Genomic DNA, 12,890 nt, shown 5'->3' with positions numbered 1-12,890 from the left:
TTCAAACGCAACAATTAAATAAACGACAAAATGTATGTTATTATCCATATTGGCTCCTATGTCCTGCTGTGCCAAGTCAAAGAGCAAGCAGGGGGTCGCGTGGCACTGTTTCTCCTGAAATACAGCCTAAATGTTTACGTTGTTTGTGGGCCAGTGTTCAGTGCTTAAACCTCAGATTGGAGGTGCTGAAGTAAACTGCTGAACTGACACAGGGTTTACTGATCTCATTAAGCACTGGTTTTCCATCCTACACAAAGTACTGGTACATTACCAGTACAGAGGCCAGTCCTTATGAGACAGTGGAAACTGACATAAAACAGCTGTAAGACCAAATGTTAAAATAATAGAGAGAGAGGTGCAGTCTATATTCTTCACCCATAGTCACTGTAAAGAAGTAGCACGTGTGGACTCGGACATGTGTGGACTGTATTCCATCATTAAACAACAAAAGAAAAGATGAGATCGTGTACCACCAAGGACACAAGAATCCCTGGATGCTCTGAGTGGGGCTTGCTGATTCCCATCTGCAGATTAAGCCACAGTTTATAATCAGGTGACATTAGCAAAAAAAAAAAAAAAAAAAAAAAAAAAAAAGAGAAGAGAAAAAAGAAAGAAGAAAAAAAAAAGATAAACACCAGACATCTTTTTGTAAACCTTAGTTGAAAGCGGTCAACACCTACGTGAATTTTGGAACAGAAAATTCACAAGCGCACTTCAGAGGTTAATGGAATGCATTTTCACTGACAATAATTTTCAGTCAGTTCTCCGAGACCTAGATGATATGACTGTGATGTGACTGTTATCCCCCATAGTTGTAGGGCATACAGAGGGTCTTGCCCAGTGTTAAAAGTTTTTAAAGAACCTGACCATGAAGTAAAGCTCAATAAAGTATGTTTTTTTTTCCCACCAGGAGGTGTAGTGTTTTGGGTATCTCAAATAAGGAAGTAATGATAAATCCTTAGAAAGTCCGGGGAGTTGCAATGCCCACACAGCCACACATCTGAGAAAAAACGAAGAGTGTGTGCCCCTTATTCAACAGGGGACATCTGTAAGACCGCCATCACTGCATTCATTTCTCATGTGGGAAAAAAAAAACGTTTGACTACATACAGCTCTTTATCAGCACATCCCTTATGTAAATCTTATGTAAATGCATATTCTGAAACAACACCCCTGCACAGTTAAGCATTACTTTGGTATGGTTTCAATCAGTCAGGAACAGACTGTTTTTCAAAATTGCTCATTCTTTTAATGGCTGTGAATAGACAAAAACACAGAGCTTACATATATATTTAAAACTTATTTTTTATTTTGCATTTAATTTTAGACAAACATAAAACAGACAAACAGAAAAAAAGAATAAAAGGAATAGAAAAACAGAAACGATCTTCTTCTTCTCCACTGCCGTTGCCAGTGGCACCTTCTTCACCATCTCGGTGTTCTCCCACATGTCCACCTTTTCTTCATCTTTGTCCGATTCATTCACCTCCACCATCTCCTCCTCTATGTCTGCCTCTTTCTGCAGGACCACCTCCCTCACTATGTCCACTGACTCCTCCATCTCCTCTCTCTGAGCGGAGTTCTCGTCCACTCTCTCCTCCACTTTCCTTTTTTCCTTCACATCTTCTACCTTAGCTTTCTCTTGCCTCTGCTGTGGCTCAGCCAGGTTCTCTTGCATGTCTCCTGTCACTTTCATCTCATTTGCATTCGGTTCTTTCATATTTTTCATGTTCTTCTCCTCAGCCTTATCTGTTGTTCTCTCCTTCTCCATCATCATCATCACTATCTTTGCCATCTCTTCTTCCCTTTTCTTATTTATTTTCACTTTCTGCCTTTCCATTTTCCTCCCCTCCTCCTCAACTTTCTGTGTTTTTCTAACCCTTGTTTCGATGTTCTTTCTCTTGTGTTTATCTTTAAGCATTTCACATGCTCTGCGCTTTGTGACTTTCTTAGCTTCATGTGTATCTTCATTGTCCTCATTCTGAGGTCTCCAACAGCAGCAGAAAAGCTTCATTTTGCGTTACGTCGTTTCATGCACCTTTGCACAATGACCAAGATCTACAATTTGCATTCGATAGACTGACCATGACTCTGTCGTCATAATACACCAGTAGAACGGCTCGCTTAAAGAGACACTTACCTTTTATCACGTGATGGATTGCTGAGATACACTAGTGGAGTTCACTGTAACACACAGGGGTATGGACAAGTAGCACAGTTAAAAAGAAGTTAAACTCATCATTCCCGCCAATTCAAGTCATTCTGCCTTAAGCACTTAACGGCATCAGATATCTGAGGGCTTTGAACCGAAAAGACACTCGACACTATAGGCTACCCAAAGCCACCAAGGAGACTGCAGTCTACATTATACATTAATATACCAGTTTAACTTAGCTTACAATTCTAACACAAGAACTGTTTACAATTATTTCTCCCAAACTGACGGTAGCCTACAGTTAGTCGCGAATTTGCAAAATTCTCCGTGGCCCTATGTATTTCCTTATCAACCACACAAATGTCACCAATGACGTTCTTGAAAAATATGACTTTTAGCACCAGTTAAAAACAATTACCTTAACTTCTCGCCTAACCCCTATAGTTTCAATCGTTGGAAAGACAACTTCACTGATGGTTTATGAAATAGGAATTTCAGTTTTCCATCTTAAATTCTTCCGTTATCGCTCAACGAAACTGGCTGTCTCATACTAGCATAAAATCAAGGAGTTTTAGTGATATCTTTGTGTCGTGAAGGAACGGTGGTTACCAAAGACGTCGCTATGTGTGCCTCAGAACAATTTAGCACGGAATGTATCTTTCCATCCAGTTGTGTCAGATCCACCATTCTTCCAAAGCATTGGAGGCTCAGTACATCTGAAGAATACACTGAAATGTTCTGTTCTGTCAAGAGTAAACAATTTGCAGCTGGGACAGTGGCAATAAGGTGGAAGAAGAGTATACTCCATCGAGGAAATGCAACTGTTGAAATCTACTTTGTATGAGCCTTCATTTAGGAGAAAACTGCAATCGAAACATTAAAATAATTATGAGGAAGGCGCTTAATTGTAAACAAAGTGTCTGCTGAATTTGTCTTTATTTTATTTTATTTTATTTTATTTTTTATATGATTTCATATTTTTCAAACAGAATGCCCAAAGCAGCAATAACAATTTGATGACGTAGGAACTGACATAGAAATTAAATGAGTCTAAACTGTGCGTGGTAAGAGTGACAGGCACTCGCCTTCAGACCAAGACAAAGACAAAAGATTCAGAACAATTTTCTTGTGTCACGAAAAAACACTTTCACACATCGAAAATGCTTCATTCATGTTTAGATTCCCAGCAAATTTTGGGCCAGTTTTTCGATAACTGGTTTCTGCAGTTTTTTTTATTTTCCGTGCTAACAACTTGTCAGACTCCTCTTTATTTGTCAGTAGATTCAATCAAGGGTGTGAATATTATGCTAAAACAGAAATGTGATATCAAGTGGGTTTTGAAGGCCGAGATTAAGAAACGTCGAAGAAACCCTCACGGTATGTTTTGCTGTAGTTGCTTAGGCGTTGCAAAGTCTGTGACAGTAGATGGCGCTCTATACTAAAGCATATTTTGTAGAAAAATCCTACTTCTCTGAATTGGCACAGTGATGATACAGTGTACATTATGTACATTTCTTTAACAAATACATGTTAAAAATATGAAGTCTAAAACATAAAGCCTTTTCTTTTATGAATTAACTTTTCATATCAGACACATGGCCTATGTATTCCATCCTTGTTTTTGACCATATTTACTACAGCAGGTTACTAATGGCAATCAATGACCATTAAAATTTTAAGACTGAAATTTAAGACTTTAAATTATGATGAAACATGTTTTAAAAACATGAGAGCATTTGGGCCCTTGTGTGGACTTCAGATTGTACTTCACTCTCTAAACAAAGTTGAGTGTATTTACGTCAAAAAACATTTCTTCCAAAATGAGCCAAAAACATAAAAATATTTTACCGTCCTTAATTACTGTCTCTGATTCTATATCGTTCTTGCCAAAAGCATCTGCAAAGCCATCTGCAAGCAATGTTCAGGCTAACTGATGAAATGAACGTACTTCACAAGTAACATGTTTATGAGGCTCAGAATGTGGAGACTGATCAGATTAAGTCTTTGATTGACACCCACACAGATTCTTGCAAGCTGATAAATCATTTTAAACGCATTTCTGACCATAAAAAAAAAAATCCAAATCCCTTTGCCCGTCAGCACTGTAAGGAAAGTGTGAAGTCAGGGGGTATGTTCTTAAGTCCACTGTGACACCTCCCTTATTCGCCTCCACTCGTCATCTTGCTGACATCCCCATTGATAATGTTCTCCTCCTCTCCTTCATCCTCTTCTTTCTTTTCCTCTTCCTCAGCCGTTCTGTCCTGTTTTACTTCGTGATCCACGTTTGGAGGTGGGGAGAGGGGAGGTAAGGGAATGGCCTCTCCCTTCTTAGCCAGTTCGGCTAGTTCGTGGGCGGAGCAGGTTGGGGTGGGTGTGGGGTAGGTATGATGGAAGGTGTCATAGTCTACTTCGTAGAATCCTTCCTCCAGGGAGAGCACAGGGGTAAAACGCTCCCCCCAAAGCACCTCTGAGTCCAGGTAAGAGCTACGGGCTTGGCACGTCATCCCTGCGAATCAGAAAGACACTAGGGTGTAAACAGACATGTCTGGATTGTAAACAGACCGTTTGAATCTTCAGAAAATATGAATGGAAATGATCGACGTAAAAACAAACAATCCAACCACAACAACAACAACAACAACAAAAAACAACAATAATAATGCTGTGTTAACAGATATTGATTATACATCTGCAGTCGTGGATAATCCTAATTTGTATGCTGAAAATGTGTGCATGAGAGGGGATCTGGGTAAGGCAGATAACTAAAGGCTGGGAGAGACAAAGAGAAGCAGAGAATAAAGGCGATTCTTCACTTCTGCGAAACTGAGAGGATAAAACAAGAGGATCCCAGGATTAAAGGCAACCTAAATTTGGAGAGCTAAAGACCTGACTCATGAACGCGTATCAAGGTCTTAGCGAAACCTCATAGTCTTACAGTTACTCAGTTGGTTCTTTTTTTTTTTTTTTTTTTTTCCACGTTTGAACAGACACTTTTCTCACAGTCCAAGCGAAATTCTTTGTTCTGTTCCCTGGAGCATCTTTGAAATATTTTAAATGTGCGTTTTAAATGATTTGGACAAGACGTCCTCAGGGCTATGCAGTTAGACCAATGAGAACTTAAACAAAGAAAACAAGAAAAATTTCCCTCTTCTTAGCGATGTGCACACGTGCACACACACACACACACACACATTGTTGAATATTTATGGATGAATTGTCTATAAATAGACTAAAAGCATTTTCATCTTCTGCTCAAGTGAACCTCGGAGAGCCACATCAATTACTGTATATATTATCCACAGAAATGAGCAGACTAACCAAACAACACACACACACCTCTCCAACACATACACACACACACACACACACACGCACGCACACGCACACGCACACACACATGCACGCACATGCACAATCAAGCGCACTCACATACACACACACATGCGCACATGTACACACAGACACACACACATGCACATGTACATGCACAAACTAGCACACACACACACACACACCCAACACATACACACATGCATACACACAAATACGTTCACACACGCACGCGCACACACACACACACATATGCACACGTAAGCACACATGCACACACACACACACACACACACACACAATCAAGCGCACTCACATACACACACACACACACACAAACACATGCACATGTGCACATACACATATGTACATGCACAAACTAGCACACACACACACACGCGCACACACACACACACGCGCACACACACACACACACACACACACAAAACCAATAAGCATGCTGCCCAATATACAGAACCATATAATCTGAGAAATAGAAGGTGTCACATCAGTGATCAGCTTATTGCTACATTGTTGAGGAGCTAATTAAGACAAACACACAATATATTTCTCAATTACTGTAAACTGCTTCATACAAGCAGTCAAAGATATTTTCAAATATTCTCCACAGGTCGTGACATTACTTTTAAGCCCTCTGACTTGGTATGATTAACAACATTAATAATGAGATCCAAGCAATTCTTCCAACCATCCCACTCCGGCAACACAAAGAACAACATGAAAAGTCAAGAGGGAGAGAGAGGAGGAGAGACAAAAAAGATCAGCTGAAAGAAACTAGCGTTCTCTCTTCGACTTAACACACAAGAGCTAATCAGCAATTAAGTAAGTTAAATACTCAGGAAATTATAAGTTTTAATCAGGCTTCCGGTCATTGGCGCCCCTAACACATTTTGGGGAATTTCCAGTGCTTTTTTTTTTTTTTTTTCTTCAGTTAATTACATGGCGTAATCAGCATAGCAAGAGCAAAGAAAAGTGCAGAAACACTGAATCAGCCCATTCACTGCCGCCCACTTCTAATGTGATGCACTTGGCTCGAGGGTTTGAGAGGGTGTGGGAGACAATTCGATCAGTATTCACAATGGACTTTCCTCAGTCAGTTTCCGCTGTTTAATTTCCCAGAGGCAGGTCTATTGATGAGCCCTGGGTTTCTCCCACTAACAGATGTCTCCTGAGCCCACCACCTCTTTCTCTCTCAGCCATTCTGCCTGTAATAACAGAGTGTGCTGGCAAAGAGGACAATACCGAAGCCAATTAGCAAGGTGCAATTGCAACTCTTGTCAAGTGTATTCGCTATTGACATTAATTAGTGATTCCCAGTAGGATTCCGCTGTAAATCCATCTGTCAGCACTGGGAACAGGGATCTGTCGCCAGGGGAACTGACTATAATCATGGTCACCCTTTTATGTTTGACTTTTCAGTTGTGCATGATTAGTATCCATGGTGATCCATGGTCTCATTTTCAAATTAGTTTAATTACTATTGTTGTGACGTATTTATATTTATTTCCGTGTTGGTAATTTATCTAATCTGGGCTGTTAATGGGGAGTGGATTTATTATAACTGGAGTCCAGTGATGCTGTGTCCATGTGTGGTAATAACAGGAGAAACCCATTTACTATTCACCATTCCAATTACTGGATTACACGGGAAGGAAAATTAACATAATATTAATCAAATGGTACAAAAATGGTTTTTATTATTGGTTTTACATACAGTAGTGCCCAACAACATAAATGTCAGTTAATTAACTTTAATGTCAGTTAATATATATATATTTGTGTGTGTGTGTGTATAGGATTTCAGAAAAGTCCAGAGTATTACTTGATTTTATGTTCCATAAATAAATTGACTTGGTTGACTTTCCTGTCTGGTATGGTGATATTGTGTGTTTAGTACTGATGGAGAGTTATTCTTTGTACAGGAATGGGGCTAATCCCATCTCATCTGACTGTTTACAGTGCACATACATATGGGTTCTCATTTTTATTTCTGTTTATTTTTCTTACCTTTTCATTCTTTAGTTTTCTGTTTTTCATTTTTCATGAGTGTTGATGATATATAGAAGGTACGTTAGTACCTGAATTATTCAAAGTAAATATCTGTAGCAATAAAAGTGGCATTAAAATTCAAGTCTCTCTGTCTTGCACTCTTTCTCTCTCTCTCTCTCGCTCTCGTTCTCTCTCTTTCTCGCTCTCGTTCTCTCTCTTTCTCCCTCTCTCTGTCTCTCTCTCTCCTTCCCTTTCTCTTTGTCTCTCTCTCTCCCACTATGCTGTGCTCACTCACCTGTAGCCTCCACCATTCCTTCCAGAATGACAACAATCTCAAACTCCTCTCGTGCCAGTTGCTCCTGAGAGATGTCCCAGAACGGGCTGCTCTCATTTATTTCATGACAGATGATGAGTGGCGATACCAGGAAGAGTCGGTCGTCTCCCGTGTCAAAGCCCACATTGATGTCTGTTTGGTTCAGAGGGATGAACTCCCCTTCCTTGGTCTGCTTTGAGCGGATAAGCTTGGCCCGGATGGAGGCCTCCACTATGTGCGAATTGCGGAGGTCTCCGACCCGGAACATCAGACACAGCTTGGTGTCCCTCATCGAGATGACAGCTTTGTGAGAGAACATGAGGGTCTCGGCCCTTTTCTTGGGCTGAGAAATCTTCACAAACATGCAACCAACCATGAAGGCATTGACGATGGAGCCAAGGATGGCTTGCACTAGCAGCAGGATGATTCCCTCCGGGCACTTATCGGTGATGACTCGGTAACCATAGCCGATGGTGGTCTCGGTCTCAATGGAAAACAGGAAGGCCGAGACGAAGCCGTTTAGATTGTTGACGCAAGGTGTCCAGTCGCTGTCGCCAGCGTGGTCCAGGTCTCCGCGAGCGTAAGCAATGAGCCACCATATGAAACCGAAGAAAACCCAGGTGGTGGTGTATACCAGTGTGAACACCAAAAGGTTGAAACGCCACTTCAGGTCTACCAGCGTGGTGAAGATGTCAGTTAGGTAGCGGTATGTCTCGCGCACATTGCCATGGTGAACGTTGCACTTGCCATCCTTCTCCACGTAGCGCTGTCGACGTTTCTTTAAGGAACCACCAGGGGCGTCGCAGGAATCACCCCCACCTCCGCCCGCAACACCTGACACCACCATGGTCCTGTCTGTGGGTATCTGTGCGTATGTTGAATGAGAGAGAATGCAGAACAGGAAAGTGAAGCAAAATTGAAGGTTTAAGAAGCTGTGAAAGGAGGCATCAGTGTATGTCAGACACAGAAAGAGAAAGAGAGAGCGATAGAAAAAGAAAGAGAGAGGTGGATATCACTGTGATGTTTAACAGTTATGTTTGAATAATCTACAAAAAATGAAATGGAATTATGAGGCAGGACAATGACTAATGGAACTTCAGAGGAAAACACGAAATCACCTTGTCATTGGGATCGTTCCATTTCTTTGGCAACTTAATGCCCTGTTTCTCCACATCCTGTCCTATCTGACCCTTGAAGCTGCTCATGGCCTGAAAGGCTGGAGCCACAGAAGAAACCTTCGTCCCAAAACAGCAGCAGGTTCTCTCAGACTGGAACACAGAAACACACATTTTTATGGAAAAACTCTGGGTACGTTTACTACGAACTGTGAGGTAAATTTGGGAGGCTTGTGTCTAAACCAGAGGCCAATCGTAATCAAGACCTCAGCATCCCAATATTTGCTTTCCTGTATTGTCCTCCCTGTGTGAAGAAGGCTTTTAAAGGCAATAACAGTACGTTTTGTTCTCTTACTCAAAGATTTATGAGTCAACTCTCCCTTCCGGTGGTTCCTCCTGATAAATGTCACCATGAGGACTAATCTTGACCACCGAAAAGATTAACAAGTGTTTCTTCAACAGTGCAAAGCGTCTACTTTAATTGTGTAATAAGTCTTAGCCTACCTTCATCTCTACTGGGTTCTACAAAGATCTGTGCATTAACACCTCGTTATGGTTACCCTGCTAGATCCCTGGCTACATGGTCCTGCTGCAGTTCAGTGATGTGGTTAATTTCTCCCATCGATCAGTCACTCAGCCCTCCTAGGGACTATAGACATATGTGTTTCATTAGGTGCATTTCCTCCAAAGGCTGTTTGAGCCACTCGTCATACACCTGCAATTCTGCCTGTGCATGTGCACTCACAATTAAAAAAAAAAAACCAACAAAACTCCTCATGCGTTATGTTGGGTTTTATAAATATGCCAGATCTTGTTCTTTATCATCCAGCACTATTCCCCTGTTTCAAAAAGCACGTAATGCGTAAAACCCGATCAGCAGCTTCACAGCAAGACAGGATTTCTCCTCTATTCATCAAACTGAAAAGAAAAGATCTTTGGCAAGATCACAAACGATTATTTTTTCTTGTTTATCGCAGGATAGTTTTTCTATGGGCACGATTTGATTTCAGTGTGAATAAGGGATGCTGACTTAAGTAAAGCAAAAGCCCAAATCATTTAAATGAAATGTTTCTTCGCACTATCAGAAAACTTCACTAGTATCTAAGGCTTGTGTTAATTTCTGAAAAGCCTGTCTCTGTGCGAAAAGTGTAAATGATAGATGTGAGGAAACAGAACAAATCTCATGTATTCCTGGTGAGTGAATTAAATATGCAGCATTTCCGCAAATCTTGCCCTTGCTTTATGGATCTCCTTCCGTAAAGGAGAAAAGAATATCACTTTTTTGCACAATAACAACATCAATTTATCTCTCACAAACATGACATAAACTACGACAGGAATTTCAGGGTTTCTTATGAAACATGATTGCTCCTTGTTTCAAGGTCTGTCGGATGTTCTGTCCCTCACCTTAGAGTCAGAGTCCCTCCTCTTGCCTTGACCAGGAGCACTGACAGTAGGTGTGAGTGAGCGCCAGGAATCGTTAGTAAGCATGTGTGTGAAGGCAATACTAATGATCCCTTTCTCAGTGGGGAAGACGAGTCGGGAGGCAGACGGCGGCAGACGGCACACGCCGGGAGACCACAAATCAACCTCTGACATGCCTGTACACCAGTGAACTCACGGGGGACGGAATGAAAAAGAAGGGATAACAGAGGACGACTCCTCGCACATGTCGAGAGGAACCAGTGATGAAGCTTTGACGACAGCTACTCTACGGAAGCTGTCTCAATTTCTGGCCTATCAGAGATCAGAGTCACAACTTTCCTCGTGTCAAAGTCAACATTGGAGATGTACAGAAAGAGCTATGAGTGCCTGCAAAACGAACTGTCCATAATCCGATCCTTTACTATACTGAGAGCGTGAGGCGAATCAGAAAAAACCTGGGCGATGATTTTAATAGAGGAATGTTAGAAAAGAGGGAGATGGTGCATTCAGAAGAGGAGAAAAAACAAAAGGAATGACCTGTCGTAGATTGTAAGATATACCTCAGGTAAGACAAAAAGAAGGCAGAGCTAAAAAGAGGGAAGACTACGAACAGAATAATTTAATATGTGTGACCATAAACAGGTCCATCTCATGAACAACGAGTGCTGCCTTACAACTGATGATCAGAGTGGGTGTGTCCTGGTTTTGGGAGGAGCTCTGAGTGATTGATAATGAATATGTGATGGTTGGACTTGCAACACAGGGACTGACTGTGCTTGCATAACGTCTGCGTAGTGCCAACTTGCCTCCCTCTGACCAAATTAAAACCCCAGAGACATTGTTAAGGACCTGACCTGGCCACAGTTCATGGATCAGTGTACAGGCATATATGCATAATATCAAGTCAGAGCAAGAGCCCATGTGTAGCTGTCAAACAGAATGAAGGGTGACATCATCAAGGACTGGGAGCTGGAGGACAAGAGGGGTCAATACGAAATGTCACCAACTGGAGGCAACAGCAGGCGAGCACTCATGCTCCTTTGTGAGAATCTCTCTAAGAGACATGAAATGACCTTGACAAGAAGAGTGCTCTGGTGTTTCTCTCTCTTTAATCAGGCTTTTTTTTTATCCATCTCTCCTTTCTTTTTGTCCACTGCTCTTTTTCTTCCTCTCTTTTGAATACTGATGATCCTTTTTATTTTCACACGCCAATGTATAAGGGCAACTTTGTGAAATTGTATCTTGGGAAAGAACAAGAGAGAGAATATGCTTGGTTGGTGAGATGTTTTGTGCTAATCATGTGAGTAACAGAGTAGGAAGGTACTTCACCGCCCACTCTATAGGTGGCATGGCTTTTCCTCTGACACACATATGTCTTGAACAGAAGGGGACAGTGGGCAGTAGCACTATGATCATAGAAACACCGTAGAAAATAAAATTAGGAGATTAAAGAAACACCAGCACTAGTACGGTTGTCTCTTTCAGTCATCCTGACATGGTTTTCGTTGCATTACCTTGTTTGTTATACAATATTAAACCAGAACTAAAAACACAAAAAACAGCATACAGCACACTCCAGAGCTGAGTAATATAGATCACTCTCGAAGCTAATCTTGAGGCAGAGTGTACAATAATATAATGGAAAGCACCGGGGGAAGAAAAAAGAGACTGTGATAGCTCTGATTTATATAATTTTCCCCCCCACTTTTTTGCATAATCTTTCCAATGTTAGAGATGGATTTCAACCATCATCAGTGTGCCCTTTGAAAATGCCCTGGATTCAGCTTTTAGCTCATGTTCCATGCCTTTTCTCCCGAGCTATGACAGACCCCTTGGACGTATCTCGTTATGGTATTCATTTTTCCTTAGTAAAGGCCATCAGCCTCGGTTAAACAGATGAAGGACAGAAAGCTTTACTAACGTTGACATTACCTGAGGTTTGTCACACACTCAGAAAGGTCACTCTAGGATATATTTGTGTTAGCTTCCTCAATTGACCATCTGCCAGATCAGAGCACCACTGCTGACGTCTCATAGGAGGTTGTGTAAAACCACTGAATGAGCTCAGTAGCATGCTGTATCTTTTCTTTGCCTTTAAGGCTCCATAAAATTATGATTAGACTTGAGACTCAGGTGGAATTTACATGTGCTCTCAGTGTAACCTTGAGATTTTGAGTCTTGTAGCCTCAGGAAGAACATTCTGATAAAAGGGTGTTCATATAGTGTTTGTGGCTTAAAAAAATCCAGTCAGTATATCTAGTGCATAAATGGCTCTAACAACTGGCATAATAAAACAAAATAGTATAACTAAATATGACAAAACATCAGATTTTTTTTTGTATGTCTCTTTGTTTACATAGGCTGACAAGATAAAAGACCAGTGTAATTATACACTTGCATGAAGCACTTTTATTTGCCATGGAGTGTATCACTGTAACAGCAAAATAAATCTCTCAGGTTTTTAAAACCCTCCGTCAAAAGAATAACATACGTCCAAAAAACCCCCCCCCAAAAAACCCCACAGAGAAGAGGAACATGGTGT

The 12,890-nt window shown here is 41.1% G+C and overlaps 1 protein-coding gene across 1 annotated transcript; it reads right to left on the bottom strand.

Annotated features, from left to right (window-relative positions):
- Positions 1 to 4,314: 4,314 nt before the first annotated feature.
- kcnj21 (potassium inwardly rectifying channel subfamily J member 21) lies at positions 4,315 to 9,013 on the bottom strand. Its single transcript, XM_030783186.1, has 3 exons — positions 8,927 to 9,013; positions 7,791 to 8,673; positions 4,315 to 4,661 (listed from the first exon to the last, which is right to left on the bottom strand). The coding sequence occupies exons 1-3, from the start codon at positions 9,011 to 9,013 to the stop codon at positions 4,315 to 4,317; spliced, it is 1,317 nt and encodes a 438-aa protein (XP_030639046.1).
- Between the last annotated feature and the right edge of the window lie 3,877 nt (positions 9,014 to 12,890).

This window comes from Chanos chanos, chromosome 8 (genome assembly GCF_902362185.1).
Source record: "Chanos chanos chromosome 8, fChaCha1.1, whole genome shotgun sequence".
In the NCBI taxonomy this organism is placed as follows: Eukaryota; Metazoa; Chordata; class Actinopteri; order Gonorynchiformes; family Chanidae; genus Chanos; species Chanos chanos.
The sequence above is the reverse complement of the archived record's forward strand: the minus strand, read 5'-3'. Positions and strand labels throughout refer to the sequence as shown.